The sequence below is a fragment of the Macaca nemestrina genome, chromosome 12, assembly GCF_043159975.1.
Source record: "Macaca nemestrina isolate mMacNem1 chromosome 12, mMacNem.hap1, whole genome shotgun sequence".
Taxonomy (NCBI): domain Eukaryota; kingdom Metazoa; phylum Chordata; class Mammalia; order Primates; family Cercopithecidae; genus Macaca; species Macaca nemestrina.
In genome coordinates, this window is record NC_092136.1 from 18,268,252 (window position 1) to 18,295,380 (window position 27,129).

At 52.2% G+C, this 27,129-nt stretch overlaps 1 protein-coding gene across 4 annotated transcripts; it reads left to right on the forward strand.

The window, feature by feature from the left end:
- Positions 1 to 445: 445 nt before the first annotated feature.
- LOC105471688 (Spi-1 proto-oncogene) lies at positions 446 to 26,205 on the forward strand. 4 transcript variants are annotated; one of them, XM_071074681.1, is made up of 6 exons: positions 446 to 686; positions 3,268 to 3,367; positions 14,322 to 14,375; positions 21,003 to 21,190; positions 22,017 to 22,179; positions 25,519 to 26,205. In XM_071074681.1, exons 1-6 carry the CDS (start codon positions 642 to 644, stop codon positions 25,836 to 25,838), a joined length of 870 nt encoding a protein of 289 aa, XP_070930782.1. In that variant the 5' UTR covers positions 446 to 641; the 3' UTR covers positions 25,839 to 26,205. The 4 variants fall into 4 exon arrangements, with proteins under 4 accessions (XP_070930782.1, XP_070930783.1, XP_011722713.1 ...); XM_071074682.1 differs by having other exon boundaries at positions 447 to 686; positions 3,271 to 3,367; XM_011724411.3 differs by lacking the exon at positions 14,322 to 14,375 and having other exon boundaries at positions 447 to 686.
- Positions 26,206 to 27,129: the final 924 nt, after the last annotated feature.

Below are 27,129 nucleotides of genomic sequence, written 5' to 3' on the forward strand. Positions count from 1 at the left end.
AGTGGGGGTGCAGGGCCACAGGAAGAGGCAGGCCTAGCCTGCCAGATCAGAGCCCTCACCTAGCAAGGCTGACCCCAGAAAGTGGAGGCCCCAGGAGGCCACCCCTTCCAGCTCTGACCCCAACAAGGTGACTGTTGGCTACATAGGGAGCTCAAAAGCAGCAGACATTTGTTGGGTTAGAGCAAAAGCCTCCCAGTGGTGTGGCGGAGCTACACGTTCTCCCTTCCAACCTCCCTCCCCAGCTTAGCCCCCAAAGTCATCCCTCTCAGTCGCAGCTTCCTCTGGGCAGGGGGCCTGGACCCCATGGCTTCCCAGGCCAGCCCTTTGAGCACCACCTGCCCCAGCCGGCCAGAGACTTCCTGTATGTAGCGCAAGAGATTTATGCAAACGGGTTGGGGCGGTGATGTCACCCCAAGGGGACTATCTCCCAGCGGCAGGCCCTTCGATAAAATCAGGAACTTGTGCTGGCCCTGCAATGTCAAGGGAGGGGGCTCACGCAGGGCTCCTGTAGCTCAGGGGGCAGGCCTGAGCCCTGCACCCGCCCCACGACCGTCCAGCCCCCGACGGGGCACCCCATCCTGAGGGGCTCTGCATTGGCCCCCACCGAGGCAGGGGATCTGACCGACTCGGAGCCCGGCTGGATGTTACAGGCGTGCAAAATGGAAGGGTTTCCCCTCGTCCCCCCTGTGAGTACTGGGACTCCTCCACCAGCCCAACCCGTGGCCCTCGGACGCCTGCCTGCCTGCCCATGAACCCACCAGCCCACCCGCTGCCCTCCTGGCTTGCTATCAGTGGGAAGTCAGGGTTTCCTCCCTGGAACTCCTGGCCTGAGACCCAGCGCGGGGGCCACTGGCTTCCTCGGAGCATGCCCTGGCGGGCTGAGGCCGGGCCCATGGTGGGGCTGTGATCGGTGGGGCCTGAACAGTTATTTATAGACAGGGCTTGGGTGGCAGGCGGAGGCCGGGGCTCCTGGGGAGGGTGCTGGGCTGAGGATGGTGAGGGCAGTGGTAGAGAGGTAGAGGAGAGAGATGGGGGGACTGGCTTGGAGGAGGCCGATGCCCTGGACAGGAAGGGGCTGAAGGCAGGAGGCAACAGGCAGAAGCCTTGGCCCATGGCCTTGGGGCTCCTGGACACCGAGGCTGATGGAACTCTGGGTCCCCAACACCCAGTCTGGGGCCTGGCACAGAGGACATGATTGTTGACCAAAGGGTCGGGGCCACAGGCCCACAGGGGGACCCACAGGAGACAGGGGCCGGTGCTGGAAAGGAGCCAGGAGTGGAGCTGAGACAGTGCAGTTGAGGCTGGTCCCAGGGCTGGAGTTCAGGGAGAGGCGCGGCAGGGGACAGGGCTGGGACAAGGTCAGGACTGAGATTGGGGCTGGGTGGGACCTGGGGTGAGCATGTGACAAGTTTGAATGGGGGCTGAGGCTGGGACAAGGACAGGGACTGGATCTTGGGGGTGAAAAAGTGGGAACCCCAGGGGACCCTGAGAAGAGAAGCAGATCGCCACTGCTCCTCACTCTCAGTGACAGTTGCAGCCTGAGGCAGGTATCAGACCAGGGTCCCTCTGAGAGGACCCTTCTCCCTTTTCCCACCCCATGACCTCTCAGGAGTAGGGAGGCTTGAGGGGAGCCGGAAAGGGCTTGGCAGGATGCCCTCCTGACTCCACTTTCCTGGCCTAGAGGCAGCTCCCTTCCCCCACCGTGCCCCAGCTCAGAGCCACCCCAGGAGGCTGGGAGTCACCCCAGGCCTGACATCACACCAATCCGACCAGAGTCAGGCTGACATCCTGCATCGAGGCTGCACTACCTGGAAACCCAGAGGGGCAGGCTCAGTGCTGGGCTCCTGGCCTCCTCACTTGGCCAGACACAGGCAGGACCAGGCAGGACCAGCCAGCCCGCTGTGGCATCCACACCCTGACACCCCTTCCCACCTGGGACCACGAAGGGGGCGGCGCAGGCAGAGGGTGATGGAGGTTGTCTCAGGAAGAGCCAATTCTGCCTCAAGAAAGCCACAGGCCCACTGTCTCTGACCCCTGACCTCTCAATCCTGAACTCCAGGTGGAGCTGAACGGGTGGCAGAGCTCCTTGGGCCATCCCTAGGCCCCCCAGCCCTCTCTGCAAGCTCCAGGGTCACTCTGAGTGTCTCCTGGTAGGGTGGGCTCCCAAGGCAGCCCCAGTCCCCCAAGCCCAGCCCTGAGGGCCACAGTGACTGTTGTGCAATCCTGGGCCACACACTGTGGGGGCGGGGAGGGCTGACGACTGTTGGGAAGGCTCCTGGGTGTGCACGGCCCTGTGTCTGTGCCAGTAGGGGGAGGAGGACAGGGAGGAGGGAGGAAGGGGGGGAGGAAGAGGAGGAGGAAAGGAGGAGGACAGGGAGGAGGGGGAAGAAAAGGAGGACAGAGGGTAGTGAGGAGGGGGAGGAGGAAGCAAAGGAGACAGGGTGGGGGTGGCGGTGAGGAGGGAAGGAGGAGGTTAGGGAGGACTCAGGAGGGAGAGTGAGGGGATCAAGGCCCTCCATGTACTCAGCCCCCAAGCCTGCCCCGGTGACCCCTGCACCAACCATCATGTGGACGGTCATTGTGGTGCCACTCTTGCCCAGGCTGTGTGAGAGGCATAGGTTGTGACAGTGGGACTGGGTAGGCGAGTGTGTGCTGTGCAGGTGAGTGTGCGGGTGGAATGTGAGTGGCTCTGGGGGTGTGAGTGTGTGTGTTGATGGCTGGAACGTGGTGTCATGTGAGTGTCAAGGAGACTGCGTGTGCGCATGAGATGAGTGTACAATATCTCTGTGAGGTGAGTGACTTCTGGGTGGGTGTGAAGATGTGTGTGAGAGGAACAGTGTGCAGGCGCCTGCATCGGGGTGGGTAGGGGCTGTGAGAGTGAGTCCACATGTGGGATTATGAGTGTGAGGGTGTCACAGGGATCGTGTGGACATGTGCATCAGTGTGACCAGAAGAGGGGTGTGGGATGAGGATGGGGGCACACAGGCATGAGTGTGAGTGTGAGCATGAGGTGGCTATGGGGAGTAGCCCAGCAGGGGGGGACCCTGGTCCTCTTCTGACCTCTGACCCCCAAGGTCCCTGTCACCCCTTTTCAGGCCTCCCGGGTCCCCTGCCCCACTCTCTGTCCCAATTCTAGGCAGAGGGAGGGCTGTAGGCCCAACGCAGTCATTGAGCCAAGGAAGGTGGTGGGGACCCAGCATGCGGGGGTGCTGCAGGCCTGGTTGGGGTCCCCCCACACAGTGCAGGCCCTGACACCTCCTCTCTCAGCAGCCATCGGAAGACCTGGTGCCCTATGACACGGACCTGTACCAACGCCAAACGCACGAGTATTACCCCTATCTCAGCAGTGATGGGGAGAGCCACAGCGGTGAGTACAGTGCCTGCCACGCCCCCACCCCGTGGCCCAGCCTGGGCTCCTGGGGTCTGGAGAGAGAAAAAGAAGAAATGATTCCCAGGACCTCTTTGGAATTCTGAGAATCAGATCCAGTTTGCTCTCAGGGGAAGTGAACCGCAGCATCCTTGCTGCACCCCCGCACCTGAACCTTCATTATGGAGCCTCTGCAGTGTGTCAAGGCGCAGGGTTCATTTCTTCTATGATTATCTGCTGGTTCTGTCCTTGTGGTCTTTCTTATACACAAGGAAACCGGCTTAGGGTGCTAGGAGACTTGCACAAGGTCACACGGCTGCTGGGTGGGACCCAGGTCTGTCCGCTCCAGGTCCTGTGCTTTGTCTTCTGCCCCTGCCTAACTACCCACCTCCTCCTCTCTGTTCTCGCACCTCCTCCTCTCTGTTCTCGTCACTCTCTTTGTCCCAAACTCCCACCGGCACACCCACACTCCCTGCCATGTGTGGTTGGCAGGGTTTCCTAACCGTGGCACTGTTGACTTTTGGGTGGGATGATTCCAGGGTGGGCTGTCCCGGGCACCGTGGGAAGCTTAGTGGCATCCTTGCTTTTACCTACCGCATGCCAGGGGCACGGCCAATCATGACAACCAAAAATGTCTCCACCCATTGGCAGATCCCCCCCGGGAGGCAAAATCACCCATAAGTGGGAACTGCTGGACCAAAGGAAACCCTATGGGGACCTCTTGTTCAGCAGAGGCCAAGGCCCCCAGTTTGCTGAGGTGGGAGGAAGAGGCCTGGGCCGGGGGTCCTTCTGTCTGTCCAGTCCTTCTGGGTCTGACTGTTCACCCCCTAGCCCAGCCTCCGTCCTGGAGCAAATTCAGGGGATGGGAGAGAGGCATTAGGTGCCTGGGACCTGAGCAGCGGGCTGTGGGAGGTTGCCCGAAGTGGATCTTGGCTTATTGATGTGGACATCTCTGACCCAAAGTGAGGCGGCCCAGTCAGTGAGTGAGTCGTCACTGTGGGGATTCCTCAGGGCATCTGGGACCTGGGCAGACCAGCAACTGGGGTGTCTGCACCTCAGAGGGCAGAGGCCCACAGCCTAGGAAGGTGTCACTCCTGAAGGTCACCCCTGCGGCCAGTCATGCCTGTAGCTCCATTCTGCAGATACACCTGTGGCAGTCTCAACCTGATGGGCCCAGCTAGGGATCCACATGTGCCTGGTTCACATTTAGGGCCCCAGATTCATCCGGAACTCAGGCTGGAAGCCATATCCCGGGGGTAGGCGGATATGCCTCCAGACCATAGCTGAGAACGCACAGGCATCTTTTAGAATCTTTCAGGTCTAGAAAGCCTTTAAAATATCCTTTTTAATTCCTTCAAGCTTATTTGTAATTATATAAAAAACCCATCCTCTCGGTGGAAAACCCAGGCAATGTAGAGAGAAAGTCCCCCTCCTCCAACTCCATCCCCAGCTCTCCCTACCAGGGTGAAGAGCCGGGTCTGCTGGACTCACAGACCGCGCACCCACCTCCCCAAGCAGTTCCAGGACTCCAGGAGGTCCTGCTGGGCCCCAGGACAGGCGCCCCCTGGTGGCTCAGGTCCCCACAAACAGTGCTGCCCAGCCTCCTCCATCAAGGACGCATTCTCCCTGGCCCCAATCCCTCTTCAGTTCACTGGGCTTGGGTGCATTTCCTTTGGGCTTTTTGCAGCCTCAGTTTTCCTTCCTGTAATATGAGGGCGCTGCCCACATAGCTGGAAACCAGTGAGCCTGGGGCTGGGCCTGATGGAGTGAGCGCTTTAGATAAATCATGTGTTTTCCTGGTTCAGGGCCCAAGCAGGTTCCTTATATCTGGGGTGGGGCTCTAGGAATGACTCCTGATTGGATGCCTGGGCACCCCGTTTTCGTCATGAACCCCCAATTCCTCCAGAAACTCCACCGGTGTTCCCAGGTATCCTCGGCCCTGGCCCTGTCCCACTGTTAATCATTGCCAATCAGGGCATTTGGGCTGTCCCTTTCTTTTTTTTTTTTGAGACAGTCTTGCTCTGTTGCCCAGGCTGGAGTGCAGTGGCCCCATCTTGGCTCATTGAAACCTCTGCCTCCTGGGTGCAAGCAATTCTCTTGCCTCAACGTCTCAAGTAGCTAGGATTACAAGCGTGCACTACAATGCCTGGCTAATTTTTGTATTTTTAGTAGAGACAAGGTTTCACCATGTTGGCCAGGCTGCTCTCAAACTCCTGACCTCAAGTGATCCACTTGCCTCGGCCTCCCAAAGTGCTGGGATTACAGGTGTGAACCACCGCGCCTGGCCTGTCCCTTTTTTTTTTTTTTTTTTTTGAGATGGAGTCTTGTACTGTCGCCCGGGCTGGTGTGCAGTGTCATGATCTTGGCTCACTGCAACCTCTGCCTCCTGGATTCAAATGATTCTCCTGCCTCAGCCTCCCAAGTGGCTAGGATTACAGGCGCCTTCTACCACGCCCAGCCAATTTTTTGTATTTTTAGTAGAGACAAGGTTTCACAATGTTGGCCAGGCTGGTCTCCAACTCCTGACCTGGTGATCCACCTGCCTCGGCCTCCCAAAGTGCTGGGATTACAGGTGTTAGCCACCGCGCCCAGCCGGGCTGTCCCTTTCTATACCCGCTGGAAGGTATTGTCTGAAGACTCAACCATAGAGACCCCCACACACTTCTGTCAATTCCTGCACGTCCTCTTTGTCCACATTTTTAGCTACCAAAGCTTAGTGAAAAAGCTTTGACCCAGCCCTGACTCCATCACTCACCAGCTGTGAAAACTTGGGGCAAGTAACATAACCTCTCTGAGCCCCTGTTTCCCCATTTATAAAACTGAGAGCATGAAAACACTTACCTCCTAGAGCTGTGATGATTCAGCGAGGTAAGGCACGTAATCTGTGAGGTACGGTAATGTGCAGAGGACAAGGCCTGTGCTAGCTTCACTGCATCCCCCAAGGCAGGAGGGACAAAGCGGCTGGGGAGTAGGAGAAGCACAGAGGGCTCTGTGAGAGACCAACTGGGTTGTTTTCTACTGACCCAGGGGGCAGCCAACCTGCCACCCACCCCCACATCCATGCACTCACCCTCCCATCCACCCACCTACTCGTCCATCCTGCCAGCCGCTTCCCATCTGGTCCACTTTTCCTCCCTATTCCATCCATTAAATAGTCTCTGAGTATATGCCATGTACCAGACACTGCTGTAGGCTCTGGGAAGTCCATGGTGAGCACCCAGACACAGCCACTGCTCTCACAGAGCTCACCCTCCAGCGAGGGGACGGGGACATAAAGAATCAGACAAACAGGCTGGGCGCAGTGGCTCATGCCTGTAATGCTAGCATTTTGGGTGGCCGAGGTGGGTGGATCACGAGGTCAAGAGATCAAGACTACCCTGGGTAACATGGTGAAACCTGGTCTCTACTAAAAATACAGGCGGTGGTGCCCACCTATACTCCCAGCTACTCAGGAGGCTGAGGCAGGAGAATCGCTTGAACCCAGGAGGTGGAGGTTGCAGTGAGCCAAGATCACGCCACTGAACTCCAGCCTGGTGACAGACAAAGCGAGACTCCAGCTCAAAAACAACAAAGAATCAAACAAACAGACTGTTTTCCACAGATGTAATGCAGATTGTCTACATGGGGGGCTGCTTTCATTTGAGTGGTCAGGGAAGGCCTTTGAGGTGGCAGCTGAGCTAAGAGAAGGAACTCGTAATTCATATGTGACCGTAGGTAGGGGAGAGGTATCCAAGGTCAAGGCAACAGAAAGTGCAAAGGCAGAAAGGACCCTGACAGAGGACCAGAGAGGCCAGTGAGCACAGGGCAGGGGACAGAAAGGGAAGCCAAAGGGGTCAGTGGCTCACGCAGGGCTCGAAGGCCATGGCAGGCGTTTGTATTTTATCATACACACAATGGGAAGCCACTGGAGAGTTCTGAGCTGGGAAATGACATGATCATGATCTGAATAACCTTCTGTGTATGTGTGTGTGCTGAAAATTTAAATACGTTTACAATTTTTTTTTTTTTTGAGACGGAATTTCGCTCTTGTTGCCCAGGCTGGAGTGCAGTAGTGCGATCTTGGCTCACTGCAACCTCTGGCTCCCAGGTTCAAGCGATTCTCCTGCCTCAGCCTCCTGAGTAGCTGGGATTACAGGTGTGCACCACCATGCCAAGCTAATTTTGTATTTTTTTAGTAGAGATGGCGTTTCACCATGTTGGCCAGGCTGGTCTCAAACTCCTGAGCTCAGGTGATCCTCCTGCCTTGGCTTCCCAAAGTGCTGGATTACAGGCATGAGCCACCATGCTTGGCCTTTTTTTTTTTTTTTTTTTTTTTTTTTGAGATAGAGTCTCACTCTCACCTCAGCCTTCCGATTCACTGGGACTACAGGCACCTGCCACCATGCTCAGCTATTTTTTGTATCTTTTGTAGAGATGGGGTTTCGCTATGTTGCCCAGGCTGGTCTTGAACCTAGGCTCAAGCGATCTACCCACCTTGGCCTCCCAAAGTGCTAGAATTACACATGTGAGCCACTGCGCCTGGGCAAAATCTTCTAATTTTTATTTTTACATATTTTGGGGGTTTTATTTATTTTTTCAGATGGAGTCTCGCTCTGTCACCCAGGCTGGAGCGCAGTGACGCAATCTCGGCTCACTGCAACTTCTGCCTCCTGGGTTTAAGTTATTCTCCTGGCTGGGCACTGTAGCTCACACCTGTAATCCCAGCACTTTGGGAGGCCGAGGTGGGCAGATCATGAGGTCAGGAGATCGAGACCATCCTGGCTAACACAGTGAAACCCCATCTCTACTAAAAATACAAAAAAAATTAGCCGGGCTTGGTGACAGGCGCCTGTAGTCCTCGGGAGGCTGGGACAGTGTCTCAGCCAGGCACGGTGGCTCACACCTGTAATCCCAGCACTTTGAGATGCTGAGACAGGTGGATCACTTGAGGTCAGGAGTTCAAGACCAGCCCAGCCAACATGGTGAAACCCCATCTCTACTAAAAATAAAAAAATTAGGCCAGGCGCAGTGGCTCACGCCTGTAATCTTAGCATTTTGGGAGGGTGGAACACCTGAGAAGGGTGGATCACCTGAGGTCAGGAGTTTGAGACCAACCTGGCCAACATGATGAAACTCTGTCTTTACTAAAAATACAAAAATTAGCTGGGCGTGGTGGCACTTGCCTGTAGTCCCAGCTACTCAGGAGGCTGAGGCACAAGAATCACTCGAACCTGGGAGGCAGAGGTTGCAGTAAGCCAAGATCGCACCACCGCACTCCAGCCTGGGCAACAGAGTGAGACTTCCTCTCGAAAATTAAAAAAAAAGGCAGAGTCTCACTTTTTCACCCAAGCTGGAGTGCAGTGGTGCAATCTTGGCTCACTGCAGCCTCTACCTATGGGGTTCAAGCAGTTCTCCTGCCTCAGGCCCCCATCTAGCTGGGACTACAGGTTTGTGCCACCATGCCTGGCTAATTTTTTTGTATTTTTTATAGAGATGGGGTTTCACCATGTTGCCCAGGCTGGGCTCGAACTCCTGGGCTCAGGCAATCCTCCCGCATCGGCCTCCCAAAGTGCTGAGATTACAAATGTGAGCCACCACATCCAGCCTAATTTTTAATTATTAAAGTAACAAATACTAACTGCAAAAACTTAAAACATACAACAGCATATCAAGTAACACATCCTCCTCTTTTCAATGCCATTTCCCACTGATAGAACCTTAGTTAATCCTTACAGACGTTTTATTGTGCATATACAATCCTAAGTGTTGGTAAGTATATATATATACTCATGTATATTTTATTCATTCAAAAATGGAATTTCATATCATGCCAGTCTGCATTTCTCCATGACATATGTAGCATATCAGAGATTGATAAAAGCTATTTTTCCAGTCTGTCTTTCTTTCTTCTTTTTTTTTTTGAGATGGAGTCTCACTCTGTTGCCCAGGCTGGATTGCAGTGGTGAGATCTCAGCTCACTGCAACCTCCACCTCCTGGGTTCAAGCAATTCTCCTGCCTCAGCCTCCTGAGTAGCTGGAACTACAGGCAAGTGCCACCACGCCCGGCTAATTTTTTACATTTTTAGTAGAGAAGGGGTTTCACCGTGTTAGCCAGGATGGTCTCGATCTCCTGACCTTGTGATCCGCCCGCCTCGGCCTCCCAAAGTGCTGGGATTACAGGCGTGAGCCACCGTGCCCGGTCTCCAGTCTTTCTATTCGAGTGCTATGTAAACGTACAAATGAAGATGTGGAATAGAGACTTAGAGCATTACTTATTGGCAAACATTTATTGAGCGCCTTATTATTATTATTATACTTATTATTGAGTGTCAGGCAGCCTGATTTTTCAAAACAGCTTGATTTTTCAGTTTGAGATATATTTTATTTACTTATACAATCAGAATTCAACTTTAGTCATTCACAACACACACTCACATTTTCCCACACATCCCCAATTCATTACTGTATATGGTAATATTTGTTAAATCAGTATTTGAATTTTCCATTGTTATGACTGTGTGGCTATTACTCAGCTGAGCCACACGGCGTCCTTTCTTCCTTTCTTTACCTGTACTTTCTCATCCCCATATTTCTTTTTCTTTCCTTTTTTTTTTTTTTTTTTTTTTATGAGACAGAGTCTCGCTCTATTGCCCAGGCTGGAGCACAGTGGTGCAATCTCTGCTCACTGCAGCCTCAGCCTCCTGGGTTCAAGCGATTCTCCTGCCTCAGTCTCCCAAGTAGCTGGGATTACAGGCCCCCACCACCACGCCCAGCTAATTTTTGTATTTTTAGTAGAGATGGGGTTTCACCATGTTGGCCAGGCTGGTCTTGAACTCCTGACCTAGTGATCTGCCTGCCTCGGCCTCCCAAAGTGCTGGGATTACAGGCGTGAGCCATGCACCCAGACTTTTTTTTTTTTTTTTTTTTGAGATGGTGTCTCTCTGTGTTGCCCAGGCTGGAGTGCAGTGGTACGATCTCGGCTCACAGCAGCCTCTGTCTCCCGGGTTCCAGCGATTCTCCTGCCTCAGCCTCCCAGGTAGCTGGGATTACAGGCGTGTGCCACCATGCCCGGTTAATTTTTATATTTTTAGACACGGGGTTTCACCATGTTGGCCAGGCTGGTCTCGAACTCCTGACTTCAGGCGATCTGCTGGCCTCAGTCTCCCAAAGTGCTGGGATTACAGGCATGAGTCACTGTGGCCGGGCCTCACCCCCATATTTCTGAGGGGCAATGTAGCAAGGAGATAAGAACCCTTCTTCTGAAACCAGGCTGCTGAAACTCATCCCCCATCTCCTCCATCGCTATCCGGGGGACCATGGGCAAGATCTCCAACCTCTCTGTGCCTCAACTTCTTCATAACACCACCAACTTCACAGGACTGCTGTAAGGACTGAACGAGCTACTGTATGTCAAGTGCTTAGAACAGTGCCTGGAAATAGCAAATGTTTTGTACAGATTTGTTATCATGGTTGCCTCCTAAGAAAGGGTGTGTGGGAGGTGAGGTTTTTGTTGTGGTGGTGATGGTTTTATTTTGTGTTTTGCCTCATGTCTTTTATTCTATGCTGTCACTTGATTAACCACAGTTTGGCTGTGTATGGAAATCTAGGTTGAAAATAATTTTTTCCCTTCAAAATTTGAAAGCATTTTTCTACTGTCTTCTGGTTACTAGTTTTTCCTATGAAGTCTGATGCCACTCCATATTCTTTTAAATTTCTTTCATAATTAACCTAGCTTTTTGTTTGTTTCATTTGCTTTTTTTTTTTCTTTCTCTCTCTCTCTTTTGTTTTCTTTCTCTGGAAGTTTTTAGTATCTTCTCCCAATGCCTCATGGTTCAACTGAATAAGCTTTTTAAAAGGTCACTCTGGGTGGAGAGCAGATGGAAAGGAGGCGAGAATAGGAGCTGGAAAAAAGAACATTGAGGAAACTATTGGAATAATCCAGGAAAGAGATGCTTGTGACCTGGACAAGGCAACAGAGACAGAAAGGGGGGGACAGATTCAAGATAGATTTTGAAGGGCTCACAGGATTTGCTATTGTTTATTACTTTTTGTTTATTTCTTTGCTTTTTTGAGACAGAGTCTCACTCTGTCACCCAGGTAGGAGTGCAGTGGAGTGATCTCAGCTCACTGCAACCTCTGCCTCCTGGGATCAAGTGATTCTTATGCCTCAGCCTCCTGAGTAGCTGGGATTACAGGCATGTACCACCACACCTGGCTAATTTCTTTTGTGTGTATTTTTAGTAGAGACGGGTTTCACCATGTTGACCAGGCTGGTCTTGAACTCCTGACCTCAGGTGATCCACCTGGCTCAGCCTCCCAAAGTGCTGGGATTACAGGAATAAGCCACCGTGCCCAGCCTATTACTTTTAAATTGTGGCAAAATACACATAACATTAACCACTTTTTTTTTTTTTTTTTACCATCTTAACCATTTCTTTACATTTTAAGTGTATAGTTCTATGATATTAAATATATTCACGTTATCATCACCATCCATCTCTATAATTCAACTTGCAAAACAGAGACTCTGTATTCAATAAACAACAACTCCTCATTTTCCCTCCCCCTAGCCTCTGGCAGCTACCATTCCACTTTCTGTCTCTATGAATTTGACTATTCTAGGTACCCCACATGAGTGGAATCATACAGTATTTGTTCTTTTATGCCTTCATTTAGCATAACGTTCTCAAGGTTTACCCATTTACCCATGGTGTAGCACGTGTCAGCATTTCCTTCATCTTTTTATTTTATTTTATTTTATTTTTTGAGACGGAATCTCGCTCTGTTGCCCAGGCTGGAGTGCAGTGACGTGATCTCGGCTCACTGCAAGCTCTGCCTCCCGGGTTCATGCCATTCTCCTGCCTCAGCCTCCTGAGTAGCTGGGATTACAGGCGCGTGCCACCACACCTGGCTAATTTTTTTGTATTTTTAGTGGAGACAGGGTTTCACCATCTTGGCCAGGCTGGTCTTGAACTCCTGACCTCGTGATCCACCTGCCTCGGCCTCCCAAAATGCTGGAATTACAGGCGTGAGCCACCGCGCCCGGCCTTCCTTCATCTTTAAGGTTGAATCATATTCCATTGCATGCGTGCACCACATTTTGTGTACCCAGCCATCCCACACTTGGGGTGCTTCTGCCGTTTGGCTATTGTGAAGAAAGCTGCTATGAAGAAGGGTGTGGAAAGACCCTGTTTTCAGTTTTTTTGGATATATACTCAGAAGTAGGATTGCTAGATCATATGCTAATTCTATTTTTATTTTTATTTTTTTGAGACAGAGTCTCACCCTGTCACCCAGGCTGGAGTACAGTGGCGTGATCTCAACTTACTGTAACCTCTGCCTCCCAGGTTCAAGTGATTCTTCTGTCTCAGAATCCTGAGTAGCTGGGATTACAGGTGTCCACCACCATGCCTGGGTAATTTTTGTATTTTTAGTAGAGACAGGGTTTCACCATGTTGACCAGGCTGGTCTCGAACTTGTGACCTCAGGCAGTCTGCCCGTCTCGGCCTCCCAAAGTGCTGGGAATACAGGCGTGAGCCACCACGCCCAACCTATTTTTAGTTTTATTAAAAATTAAATCATCGGCCAGGCGCAGTGGCTCACACCTGTAATCCCAGCACTTTGGGAGGCCGAGGCAGGCGGATCACGAGGTCAAGAGATCGAGACCATCCTGGCTAATACAGTGAAACTCCATCTCTACTAAAAATACAAAAAATTAGCTAGGCGTGGTGGCGGGTGCCTGTAGTCCCAGCTACTCGGGAGGCTGAGGTAGGAGAATGGCGTGAACTCGGCAGGCAGAGCTTGCAGTGAGCCGAGATTGCCCAACTGCACTCCAGCCTGGGTGAGAGCAAGACTCTGTCTCAAAAAAAAAAAAAAAAAAGAAATTAAACCATCATCTATTTCCCATAGTGGCTGCATCATTTTACATTTGCAACAGTATACAAGTATCCTAATTTTTCTGCACTTTCACCAACACTTGTTATTTTCTTTCTTTTTTCTTTTTTTTTCTTTTTAACTAGTAGCTATCCTAATGAGTATGGTGGAATTTGCTATCTACGATAGGATTTTTTTTTTTTTTTTTTTTTTTGAGGCAGGGTCTCACTCTTGCCCAGACTGGAGTGCAGTGGTGTGATCTTGGCTCACTGCAACCTCCACCTCCCAGGCTCAAGTGATTCTCCTGCCTTAGCCTCCCAAGTAGCTGGGATTACAGGTGCACACCACCACGCCTGGCTACTTTTTGTATTTCTAGTAGAGATGAGGTTTCACCATGTTGGCCAGGCTGGTCTCGAACTCCTGACCTCAAATGATCCACCCACCTCGGCCTCCCAAAGTGCTGGGATTACAAGCGTGAGCCACCATGCCTGGCCTACAATAGGATTGATGAAGAAAAGAGAGTTCCAAAATGTGAATTCTATCCATCCATCCATCCATCCATCCAATTTCCATATACTTCTTCATCCTTTCATAGCACTAACTATCTACCCATTCATTAATTTATTCACACACCCATCTAATCATCCACTTAGCCATCTTTCCAACTGTCCTTCCCTCTACCTACCAAGCCCTCCCTCTACCTACCAAGCCCTCCATCTTGCACCAGCCTATCTGTCTAATAGGCAATATGCCAGGCACATTGCTGGATGCTGTGGAATGAATAAAACACAGGTTCTACAAGATCCATCTTTGTAACAAGGGAAAGAATTAAAACTCTAATAATTAGAATCCAAGGTAGAGAGTAACAAGTGCCATGAAACCTTCAGTTGTCTATTCTCTGAGCCTGTTTCTTTCTTTTTTCTTTTTTCTTTTTTGAGACAGCGTTCCACTCTTGTCATCCAGGCTGGAGTGCAATGGTGCGATCTTGGCTCACTGCAACCTCCGACTCCTGGGTTCAAGCGATTCTCCTGACTCAGCCTCCCGAGTAGCTGGGATTACAGGCACCTGCCACCACGTCCAGCTAATTTTTTTCTATTTTTAGTGGAGACAGGGTTTCACCATGTTGGCCAGCCTGGTCTCGAACTTCTGACGTCAGGTAATCCACCTGCCTCGACCTCTGAGCCTGTTTCTACGTCTGAATAATTTTCAGGAGAGGCTGGGCTTCGGGAGCCCTAGTCTAGTGGTCTATGATCTTCTGAGAAGGTTTTTTTCTTGGCCCCTCCTTTCTTGATTCCTCATCTTTCTTCTCTGTTTTGATCACACTTTTGTTCCCCTGGGAAGAGCCCAGGGCTTCAGGCTGGAGGTTCTGTTCTGAGGAGATAAGGTCAGCTGAATGACACTTAAGGCTTGACATTTTTTGTGGGGTTGTTTTGAATATGATTTTATTTTTGTACTCATGACGTACAGGTGTTAGTGACACCAAAAAACTGAGTAAGACTAGGGATGTGTGGGTAGGACTTTGGCCCCAGATTGAGAACTGGTTTAGAGCGAGGAAATGAGAGATGAAGATGAATGGGTCATTTCTGGCTGGCTGGATGATAGCTGGATGGATAATGGTTCCATGATGAATGGATGGATGAAGGATGGGTGGACGATGGGGGAATCATAGATGGATGTAGGTTGGATGAAGAATGACAGGTGATGGGTAATGATGGTGCATAAAAGTAGCCATTAAAATCTCTCAGTGTTGGCTGGGCACAGTGGCTCATGCCTGTAATCCCAGCACTTTGGAAGGCCAAGGCAGGCAGATCACAAGGTCAGGAGTTTGAGACTGGCCTGGCCAACATGGTGAAACCCCATTTATACTGAAAATACAAAAATTAGTCGGGCGGGGTGGCATGCGCCTATAGTTGCAGCTACTTGGGAGGCTGAGGCAGGAGAATCACTTGAACCCAGGAGGCAGAGGTTGCAGTGAGCCAAAATGGTGCCACTGCACTCCAGTCTGGGTGACAGAGTGAGACTCCATCTTAAAAATACAAAATAAAAAATCTGGCCGGGCGCGGTGGCTCAAGCCTGTAATCCCAGCACTTTGGGAGGCCGAGACGGGCGGATCACGAGGTCAGGAGATCGAGACCATCCTGGCTAACACGGTGAAACCCCGTCTCTGCTAAAAAATACAAAAAACTAGCTGGGCACGGTGGCGGGCGCCTGTAGTCCCAACTACTCGGGAGGCTGAGGCAGGAGAATGGCGTGAACCCGGGAGGCGGAGCTTGCAATGAGCTGAGATCCGGCCACTGCACTCCAGCCTGGGCGGCAGAGCCAGACTCTGTCTCAAAAAAAAAAAAAAAAAAAAAAAAAAAAATCTCTCGGCGTCACCACAGGTCTTACTTAAATTTTTCATTAATCATCTTGTTTCTCAGCGGTGATATGGTGTAGTGGTAAGATTTCAGTCCTTGGGGTCAGATACAGGTGGGTTTGGGTCCTAATTCTATCAATATCTGCTTCAAAGGACTTAACTTCTCTGAGACGTAGATTCCTTCCACGCAAAAGACAGATTATACTGTAGTGGCCACTTCCTGAGAGCTAGGGTTAGGATTAAATGAGATAATGTGGATTGAACACTTAGCACAGTGTCTGGTGTATAAAAAATACATTAAAAGCTAACTTTTGTTGATCATTTGATCAAAAAGGGATTGAGATCTACTGCGTGTTGGGTGCCTATCAATCTGTAGAAGTGAGGGTCTGGAGCCATGTCCAAATGTTATGCAAATGACATTATATTCTTTCTAGGAGCTGAGAGTCACGCTAAGGGGGCATGTGGGTGACTCCCGAATGTGTGGTCTGGGTGGCCCAGTGAAGGGACACAAAGAAATAAAGCAATTTGTTCTCGAAGAGTCATCCGGAAATGAGGTCTGAAGAGCCCAGGAGTGCTGACCTCTGCACTAGGAAGGATTCCTTGTATTGTGTTCTCACAGAGGGCTCCATATTTGGAATAGTTCTGCCTACCAGACAGTATTTATTACATAATTGCCTGAGCACTAAATCATGGGTAAAGGCGAGGTAGCCATTGGACCTTCTGAAACCTTAATTGTAGTTCGGGAGTCTCTGTTGCAGCCTTCAGGAGACCCCGGGTGAAATTCCAGAGTTTTCGTGAGCACAAAACTTCCTTGGGTGGTTTTAGATGCAGATTCCCAGCTCCCCTTAGTGCTTCTGCTTCAGTGGGTCTCCAGCAGGACCCCACATTTACAGGCTTTTCCAGCCTCTCCAAGTGACCGATGAAGGTGAACTGAGACCAGCTTTGGGAAATGCTGGCCTCAGACTGGGACCACCACAGCGAGGTCATAGGTCTAAAGTGGAGCTAGAACAGAGGTGGGGGTGGGGTGGAAAACAGAGCAGTCGGGTGCCTCTTACCCCATACCTATGGAGTGCATGCACTCAGGGTGCCTCCAGCCCTGGAGTGGGAGTGGGTTCGGGCATGGGGGTTTGATAGGCAGGATCCATACGGCATTATACCAGGGCACTCCAACTTGGGCAGGGGAAGGCAAAAATGGGCAGAACCAGGAGTGAGGCTGAAGCAGGGATCAACAACTGGAGAGGAATCCTCTCACCAAATCCCAGAGCCCCAGGACAGCCTCCGCACTAAAGAGCAGAGCAAACTCTCCCACAGCGAGGAGAGTTTCAGGATCTCGTTAGCTCACTGCAAGATGAAAATGCAAATTAAGTTTTGTTTTGTTTTCGCTTCAGGTTTAGATAATTTTGCAGAGGAGAGTCTCAGAGGTTTTTTTTTTTTTTGAGACCGAGTCTTGCTCTGTTGCCCAGGCTGGAGTGCAATGGCGTGATCTCGGCTCACCACAACCTCTGCCTCCCTTGGTTCAAGGGATTCTGCTCCCTCAGCCTCCTAAGTAGCTGACATTACAGGCACCTGCCATCACGCCCAGCTAATTTTTGTATTTTTGTAGAGACGGGTTTTCGCTATGTTGGCCAGGCTGGTCTGGAACTCCTGACCTCAGGCGATCTGCCCACCTTGGCTTCCCAAAGTGCTTAGATTACAGGCGTGAGTCACCACGCCTGGCCTGAGAGGCTTCTTAAGAGGCTAGGATTCGGCTGGGCTTGGTGGCTCATGTCTGTAACAAAACCATTTTGGGAGGCTGAGGTGGGAGGATTACTTGAGCCCAGGAGCTGGAGGCAACATAGTGAGATTCCATCTCAATTTAAAAAGAGATTTTTTAATTTTTTGGGGGATGGAGTCTCACTCTGTCACCCAGGACAGAGTGCAGTGGTGTGATCTTGGCTCACTGCAACCTCCGCCTCCCAGGTTCAAGTGATTCTCCTGCCTCAGCCTCTCAAGTAGCTGGGACTACAGGCGCCCACCATCATGCCCAGGTAATTTTTTTATTTTCAGTAGAGACGGGGTTTCATCACGTTGGCCAGGTTGGTCTCGAACTCCTGACCTCATGTGATCCGCCCACCTTGGCCTCCCAAAGTGCTGGGATTACAGGCATGAGCCACTGTACCTGGCCTAGAAAGACATTTTTATTTTTAAAAAGAGGCAATAATTCATTCATTCATTCAGGAAATGTTTGTCGAGTGTCTACTCTACTTAAGCACTGGGAATACAGAGGTGAACAAAACCAGTCCCTGCCCTCAAGAATGCCATGCTTGGGCTTCAACTGCAGTGACAACATGGTCCCCTGAAATTATTTCTCTGGGCCATTGACTAAGGTGGCCAGGAGCAGGGAGAACAAGAGGAAAGAAACATGTATTAAAAGCGTTTGCTCTATGCTTGCTCAAGTGCTAATCCAGGCTCTTTTTTTTTTTTTAGTTAAAAAAATTTTTTTGCCGGGCGCGGTGGCTCAAGCTTGTAATCCCAGCACTTTGGGAGGCCGAGGCGGGCGGATCACGAGGTCAGGAGATCGAGACCATCCTGGCTGACACGGTGAAACCCCGTCTCTACTAAGAAATACAAAAAACTAGCCGGGCGAGGTGGCGGGCGCCTGTAGTCCCAGCTCCTGGGGAGGCTGAGGCAGGAGAATGGCGTGAACCCGGGAGGCGGAGCTTGCAGTGAGCTGAGATCCGGCCACTGTACTCCAGCCTGGGCGGCAGAGCGAGACTCCGTCTCAAAAAAAAAAAAAAAAAAAAATTTTTTTTGTAAGCCCCTCCACTGCACTCCAGCTTGGGCAACAGAGTGAGACATCACCTCAGAAAAAAAAAAAGAGAGAGAGAGAGAGAGAGAGACAGGGTCTCACTCTGTCACCCAGGCTGCAGGCAGTGATGTAGTCATAGCTCACTGCAGCCTCAAACTCCTGGGCTCAAACGCTCTTCTCGTATCAGCCTCCCAAGTAGCTGGGACTACAGGTGTGTGCCACCATGTCTGGCAAATATAAAAAAATTTTTTGTAGAGATAGGGTCTCACTATGTTGCCCAGGCTGGTCTCAAACTCCTGGGCTGAAGTGATCCTCCCTCTCCAGCCTCCTGAGTAGCTGGGATTATAGGTGTAACCTCACTCAGTGGGAATCTAGGCTCTTTAGAATAAACTATTATTATTATTAATAATAATAATGATAATGATGAAGTTAATGTTTATCAAGGTCTTACTTTGTGCCAAGTTCTAGTCTAAGCACTTTGCAAGCAATAGGTCATTTGCTTCTCAAAACAAGCCTGTGAGATGGGTATAACTGTTAGGTCCATTTAAGAGATGAGGACACTGAGGCTTGGAGAAATAGAATGACCTGCCCATTGTCACACAGTGGTAAATGGCAGAGCCAGAACTGGAACCCAGTTCTGCGTTTCTCTCCTCTCTGCCATGTGGCTTCCTAAAGGTGGGAGTCTGGGCTGTCTGGACTGTGGGGCCAAATAATTATACATGTAGACAGGGCCTCAGTAACTACCCAGGTGCATTTCTGACTTTTAGACTGGGGAATGAGAGGCTTGGGGAGAAAAAAACGTCTTGTCCACAGTCACACTGCAAAACCACCACTGAGCAGGTTTAGAAAGCGAGTACTCTGAGATCCAGTCCGGAACCAAAAATCATCATTGTGGCCGGGTGCGGTGGCTCAAGCCTGTAATTCCAGCACTTTGGGAGGCCGAGACGTGTGGATCACCAGGTCAGGAGATCGAGACCATCCTGGCTAACACAGTGAAACCCCGTCTCTACTAAAAAATACAAAAAACTAGCCAGGCAAGGTGGCGGGCGCCTGTAGTCCCAGCTACTTGAGAGGCTGAGGCAGGAGAATGGCGTAAACCTGGGAGGCGGAGCTTGCAGTGAGCTGAGATCACGCCACAGCACTCCAGCCTGGGTGACAGAGCAAGACTCCCTCTCAAAAAAAAAAAAAAAAAAAAAAAAATCATCATTGTCTATTAGGGATGTGTGAGTAGGTGTTTGCGTGAGAGAGAAAGAGAGAGGCAAGCAGACAGACACGTGTACACCTGTGTACACATGTACACACACACACACACGCATGGCTGGTGGTGGACTTGTCCCAGAGACACAGTCTGGACTTGAAGTCTCATAGGCTCCCTCTTTGGCCCACATGAGACAGCCAATCTTGTCACTTTATTACCACATTTCACTTTGGACCCCGAATTGTACCCAGGAAGTCCCACAGATGCGTGGCAGTTTTTGTTCCTGGAAAATGTGCTCATGCTGAAGATCTTCCCCAGTTCCAAGACTTTCAGTGGCATGGGGCTATTCTCTGGACTTGAGTCCACTCCACCGCAGACTCTCAAGAGACCCACAGGGGGTTTTCCAGGAAAGTCTCAGGTCCCAGGAACTTCACGGGAACACAGGTGCCACTGCCTAAGGTCATGGCTTTGAAGAGGAAGGGCCACCGTGTGCCTGGACAAGTTCTGGTGTGTGAGGAATGTCAGCCCTATGACTTTGCTGTCACACCTTGGCCATGTGACAAGGCTGTGAGTGTGTGTGTGTGTGAGAGAGAGAGAAACTGTGGGCAGCCAGGGAGCTCAGGAACCCGTGGGAGGTTTCTTTTTTTTATTTTTATTTGAGACAGAGTCTCGCTCTGTCACCCCAGGCTGGAGTGCAGTGGCGTGATCTCAGCTCACTGCAACCTCCACCTCCTGGTTCAAGCGATTCTCCTGCCTCAGCCTCCTGAGTAGCTGGGATTACAGGCGCCCACCACCACGCCCGGCTAATACTTTGTATTTTACTAGAGATGGGATTTCACCACATTAGCCAGGATGGTCTCCATCTCCTGACCTCGTGATCCGCCCATCTCGGCCTCCCAAAGTGCTGGGTTTACAGGCATGAGCCACCGCGCCCAGCCCCGGCCGGGAGATTTTAACAGGATGGGAGGGGAATCAACTTTCCCTGAGGGCCAGCTCTGGTGCGAGGTGTTTTACAAATGTGTACTCATTTGTATCCTCCCAATAACTGTGATCCCCATTTTACAGGCAACTCAACTGAGGTTAGAGAGGCCACACATATGCATGAGGTCACACAGCAAGTAAACGGCAGAGCCAGGATTAGACGCTCAGTCTGTGTGACTGCATGGGAATCAGGATGGAATTGCTGAGAACACGAGCTTTGCTTCAGCCCTGAGTCCTGGCTCTGACCTGCATGCTTTTGACCTTGGGCATGCTATAGCCGCTCAAAGCCTCAGTGTCCTTATCTATAAAATGCAGTCCTAGAGTAACCATGCAGGTGGCGAGCGTTAAATGAGATGGTTAGGCCCCATATGGCCTGGCAGTATTATTTAATGTTATTACAACCTTTTCCTGCCCTGCCCAACCCTGAGCTCACCCCACACTGCCTGGCTGTCCCCCACAGACCATTACTGGGACTTCCACCCCCACCACGTGCACAGCGAGTTCGAGAGCTTCGCCGAGAACAACTTCACGGAGCTCCAGAGTGTGCAGCCCCCGCAGCTGCAGCAGCTCTACCGCCACATGGAGCTGGAGCAGATGCATGTCCTCGACACCCCCATGGTGCCACCCCATCCCAGTCTTGGCCACCAGGTGCGTGTCACCGCTTGCCCCGTCCCCCAGGAGACTGCCAGGCCTGTGGTGGGGCCCGGGAGCTTCACAGGAAGCTGACACAGGCTCTTACCCAACTCGGCTTCCTGCCCCACAGCGCCAACGGCGGCTGGAGCCCCAACGGCTGCTGCCTGACCCCCCGAGTGACCTCGTGACCCCACACCCCTTATCTCATCTCACCCCGAGTATGGACAGACCCCAGATAATTCTTGCACCTCACCGAGCCTCCCCACCCCAACGCCTTGTTGTGAGCCCTCGTGGGCCTCACTGTCTTCCACCCCCATTCACTTGCCCTCATGGATCCCACACCAAGTCACTGAACATGTCTACTGACCCTGCCTCTCCCCAGTGACCCTCCCTACTGACCCTAATCTGAATCAGTGACCTCTGCTGACCTCTACCACCCCTACTGGCCTCCAGGGTCCCTCCACCACTCATCACCCCACCTATCAAACCCCCTTCCAGACCCAATGCACCAGCCCCCAGCACCAGCCCACTGTGGGCCCACATAACACCTCAGCAGGGAGGGGAGCAAGCCACCGCTTCCCCGGTGCCCACAGCCCTAAACCAGGAGGCCCAGCTGGGAGGGCTGGGTGGGCTGGATGTCAGCACCCCTCGCCCCACAGCCTGCACCCTATGTGCAGTGCCTCAACTGGCCCCACTTTTCCCTGGCCTTCCTCCAGTCTCCTGTGCCTGCCATTGTCCCCTGCCTTCTGCACTCCTTCTCTCCCCAGCTAACCTCCCTCCCAGCCCCTCTGAGCTGTAAGCTGGCCCTTCCTGACTCTGATCTCCTTCCCCCACCGTCCAGGTCTCCTACCTGCCCCGGATGTGCCTCCAGTACCCACCCCTGTCCCCAGCCCAGCCCAGCTCAGATGAGGAGGAGGGCGAGCGGCAGAGCCCCCCACTGGAGGTGTCTGACGGCGAGGCGGACGGCCTGGAGCCTGGGCCTGGGCTCCTGCCTGGGGAGACAGGTGGGGCATCTGGCCCTCCACCCTGGCCCCAACCCTGGCTGTGTCTGTGCCCTCCCCCACCCAGCCAGGCCAACTGACCCAGCAGCCATGCCGCCAAGTTGCGTGTGTGTGTGTGCATGTTTGCCAATGTATGTGTTTTGTGGGGCTGTCTGTGGCCGTCTCTATGTGTGTGTGTGTGTGTGTGTGTGCATCTGCTGTGAGTGCATACAGGCATCTCCATGAAGTGTGCCAGGTGTGTATGTCTCTGTGCCATGAGTGTATGTAGATCTGGGTGTGTGTGAGCAAGTGTGCAGAGTGAGTGTGTGTGTGAACAGATGTAGGCAGGTGCATGTGTGCAAGTGGCTGAGTGGGTGTGTGAGAAGGTGAATGTGACAGCTGGTGTGGATGAGAGTGGGTGTGGCCATGTTTGTGTGTATCAGCATATGAATGTATTTCAGTGTGTGTGAGTGGTTGTGTGCACGTGTGTGAGGTGTGCATGTATGATCATGTCAGTGGGTGTCAGCAGTGTGTGGGTATGCGTGTGTGAGCAGGGATGTGAGCATGGTATATGTGAGTGGGTGTGAGCAGGCGTGAGTGATATGTGTGAGTGGGGGTATGACAGGTGTGTGAGCAAGTGTGTGTGTGAATGTGTATATAAGCAGGGATGTGTGTGATATAAGTGAGTGTGTGAATGGGCATGAGTGTGTAGGTGTCAGTGGATGTGTGAGTGGATGTGAACATGTTTGAAGGTGTATGTAAGCAGGTGTGTGTGAGCAGGAAGGTGTGAGCTGGGGTGTGTGAGTATGTATGTGTATATGTGAGCAGGTTTGTGCATGTACGTGAGTAGATATGTGTTTTAGCATGTGTGAGCATGTGTGTGTTCTTGTGCGTGAGCAGGTGTATGTGGGGGGTGAGGGCATGCTTGAGCACCTGGGTGTGTGAGTGGGTGTGCATGTGAGTAGGTGTGCGAACGTGTGTGTGTGAGACAGAAGATATATGAATGAGTGTGTGAGAATGGGTGTGAGTGGGCTGGGCATGGTGGCTCATGCCTGTAATCCCAGCACTTTGGGAGGCTGAGGCAGGCGGATCACCTGAAGTCAGGTGTTTGAGACCAGCCTGGCCAACATGGCGAAACCCCGTCTCTACTAAAAAAAACGAACATTAGCTGGGCGTGGTGGTGAATGCCTGTAATCCCAGCTACTTGGGAGGCTGAGACAGGAGAATTGCTTGAACCCGGGAGGCGGAGGTTGCAGTGAGCCAAAATCATGCCATTGCACTCCAGCCTAGGCAATAAGAGCAAAACTCAGTCTCAAAAACAAGAGAATGGGTGTGAGCAGATGTGACATGTGAGCTTGTGAGCAGGTGTGTGAGCTGCTGAGTGGGTGTGAGAGCAGAATGTGTGTGAGCATGAGTGTGCAAGTGGGTGTCTGGTTGTGTGTGAACAGGTGTGTAAGCATGCAAGTGGGTGTGTATGAGTAGAATGTGTGTGCATGCGTGAGCAGGTGTGAGTGAGGTGCAAGTAAGTGGTGTGAAATATGAGTGAGCAGGTGTCAATGAGGTGTGAATGAGCTGGTGTGAGCATTGTGAGTGCATGTGTGAGCAACTGTGAGGTGTGAGCAAGCCTGTGAGCAGGAATGTGTGAGGTGTGGGCATATAAGGTGTGAGCATGTGTGTGTGGGTATGTGTGGGCTGGTGTGTGAGTGGGTGTGATTGAGAGATGTGACCATGTGTGTGAGGTGTGATTATGTGTGAGGTGTGAGCATGTGAGTGGGTGTGAATGTGTGACGTGTAAGCATGAGTGGGTGTGTGTGAGGTGTGAGCATGTATGAGGTGTGAGCATGTCTGTGAGCATGAGCGTGTGAGCATGTGTGTGTGAGAGACGTAGTGTGAGGTATGAGTGTGAGTTGTATGAACAGGTGAGCATATGAGCAAGTGTGAGTGGGTGTGTGTGAGTGAATGGTGTGAGGTGTGTGTGAGCATAAGTGTGTGAGCAGGGGCATGTGTGTGGGTGAGTAATGTGATGTGTGTGAGGTCTGTGTGTGCAAATATGTGTGTGAGCAGGTGTGGGCAGGTGTGACCATGTGTGAGTGGGTAGGTGTGTGTGTGAATGGTGTGAGGTATGTAAGCATGCGTGTGCTGAGCAGAGGCTTGTGTGTGTGAGGGTTAGCAATGTGAGGTGTGAGGGTGAGCAATGTGAGATGTGTAAGCAGGTGTGTGTTTGTGCAAGCATATATAAACAGGTGTGATTATGAGACCTGGTGTGAGGTGTATGAGCAGGCGTGTGAGCACATGAGTGTGTGAGACCTGGTGTGAGGTGTATGTGTGAGTGGGTGTGACTGGGCATGTGTATAAGTGTGAGAAGATGCATTGTGTGGGTGTGACCGTGCATCTGGGGGTGTGAGTAGGTCTGAGTGTGTGTGCATGTGAGTGGGTGCATTGCATGTGTTTGTGTGCATGTGAGTGGGTGTGAATGAGGTGTGAGCATGAGTGGGTGTGAGTGGGGTGTGAATGGGTTGTGAATGTGTAAGCAGATGTAGTGTGTGGGTTTGAGCATGCAGGTGGCTGCAAGTGTGCGAGTGGGTGTGTCATGTGGGTGCCAGTGTGTGGGCATGTTAGTGAATGGGTGTGTTTGTGTGCATATGTGTGGGTGTGAGCAAGTGCATTGTGTGGGTGTGTGTGAGCAAGTTTGAGTGGGTGTGTCGTGTGTGAGAGCAGATGGTGTGAATGTGCAAGTGGGTGGGTTATGTGGGTGCAATCAGGTGTGTGAGCGGGTGTGAGGGTGTGGGTGCATTGCACAAGCATGTGTGTGAGCATGTGGGTGTGAGTCTGTGTGAGCATGTGCATTGTGTGTGCGTGTGTGTGTGAGCATGTGTGAGCATTGTGTGTGCGTGTGAGTAGGTATGAGTGGGGGTATGTGTGAGCAGGTGTGTGGGTGTGAGCATGTGAGTGGGTGCACTGTGAGCATGAGCGTGAGTGGGAGAGGTGCGCTGTGTGAGCACGTGTGTAAGTGGCTGTGGGCGTGGTGTGTATGGGTGCAAGCAGGTGTGGCTGAGTGGGTGCGTTATGTGGGTGTGTGAGCATGTGTATGCGATTGGTGCATTGTGTGGGTGCGAGTGTGTGTGCACAGGGGTGTGTGAGTGCGTGTGTGAGTGGGTGTGTGAACGATTGTGTGTAGGCCAGAGGCTGTTTGTGTGTGTGAGTGTGGGTGCGCTGTGTGTGCACGCCCGGCGCGGGCTGGGGCAGCCGTTCTCCTGCCCTTCCTGGCCACCCCGTCCCCGGGTCCCCGTGTGTGCGCAAGGCGGTGGGGGCGGCTCCCATGTGGGCCCCCGGGCCCCCTCCCACCGGGCCCTCCCCCCGCAGGCAGCAAGAAGAAGATCCGTCTGTACCAGTTCCTGTTGGACCTGCTCCGCAGCGGCGACATGAAGGACAGCATCTGGTGGGTGGACAAGGACAAGGGCACCTTCCAGTTCTCGTCCAAGCACAAGGAGGCGCTGGCGCACCGCTGGGGAATCCAGAAGGGCAACCGCAAGAAGATGACGTACCAGAAGATGGCGCGCGCGCTGCGCAACTACGGCAAGACGGGAGAGGTCAAGAAGGTGAAGAAGAAGCTCACCTACCAGTTCAGCGGCGAAGTGCTGGGCCGTGGGGGCCTGGCCGAGCGGCGCCACCCGCCCCACTGAGCCCGCAGCCCCCGCCGGGCCCCGCCAGGCCTCCCGGCTGGCCATAGCATTAAGCCCTCGCCCGGCCCGGACACAGGGAGGACGCTCCCGGGGCCCAGAGGCAGGACTGTGGCGGGCCGGGCCTCGCCTCACCCGCCCATTCCCCCCACTCCAGCCCCCCTCCACATCCCGCTTCGCCTCCCTCCAGGACTCCGCCCCGGCCCCGGGAGGCCACCTGGGCGTCAGACCCCACCGGGGCAACCTTGCTGAGGACGACCCGGGGTACTTCCTTGGGAGTCTCAAGTCCATGTGTAAATCAGATCTCCCCTCTCACCCCTCCCACCCATTAACCTCCTCCCAGAAAACAAGTAAAGTTATTCTCAATCCATCCTCTTGCAGCACGGAGTCTCTTTTAAAATTTGTTGTACACCTCTTCTGGCCCGTGTATGCTGCGACGTCTCTCTTTTTGTCATTTGTCCATCGGGTGTTTACTGAGGACTGTACCCAATGCTGGACCCTGGGAACATGAGGACCAATGACACAGGCGCCTGACCAGGAGTTAGAGTTTGGTGGAAAGAACAAGTCCTCGATTGTGATGAGGGGAACAGATCCTATTTAAAAGCTCTCTACTCCTGGTGGTAGTTGTTGGTTTTAAGCCTTGATGAGGTTTGAACTCATTTGATGATGATGATGATGATGATGACCATAGCAACAACATTGGATTTTCTGGTCAATTAGTACCTGCCAACCTTGAGATGTGGAGCCTAATATCACTCTATAGAATGGGAAACTGAGGCTTGTAGAGGTCAAATTATTTCCCCAAGGTCACAGCCTCTGAGTGGCCAAGTTGGATCACACTCCAGGTCTGTCCCCGACACGTCAACATGGAGTAGGAGGCTTCGCTTATGTGGAAGAGGATACTCTTCAGCATTCCAAGGACAGGACTTAAGCCCCAAAGCTCCTGTGGGCCACACAGCATTCTCATGAGCTGCACGCCTAGCAGGACTTTAGACCCAGGTGAATCCCTGGTGGGACCCCCAGGGTCTGTTTGCTTTCCAGCTCCTCGCCACAGCAGGGGAGAAACAGACCGAGCTGAGCAGAGAAGCCTGTGAGTCCTGTGTTTTCCTTCAAGAAGTGGCAGTAGACAGCACGGGAGTGAGAGGCTTCCCAACGCTGTCAGAGACCTCAGGGAACCCAGATTCTGGGGTCATCACCGTAGCGGCAAATGCCCCTCCACACCTCCTCACCCCCAGAGGGCTCACTGCAGCCCAACCCTGCAGCTCCCTAGTCCTACTTCAGGGCCACAAGAGAA

What these genes read in the sequence shown, in the direction of transcription:
- LOC105471688 (XM_071074681.1), top strand. Translation starts at nt 642, where the DNA reads ATGTTACAGGCGTGCAAAATGGAAGGGTTTCCCCTCGTCCCCCCT. An exon ending in ATCCCAGTCTTGGCCACCAG is followed by an intron (nt 21,191 to 22,016) that starts GTGCGTGTCACC and finishes CCCACCGTCCAG; the next exon opens with GTCTCCTACCTGCCCCGGAT. An exon ending in GCTCCTGCCTGGGGAGACAG is followed by an intron (nt 22,180 to 25,518) that starts GTGGGGCATCTG and finishes CTCCCCCCGCAG; the next exon opens with GCAGCAAGAAGAAGATCCGT.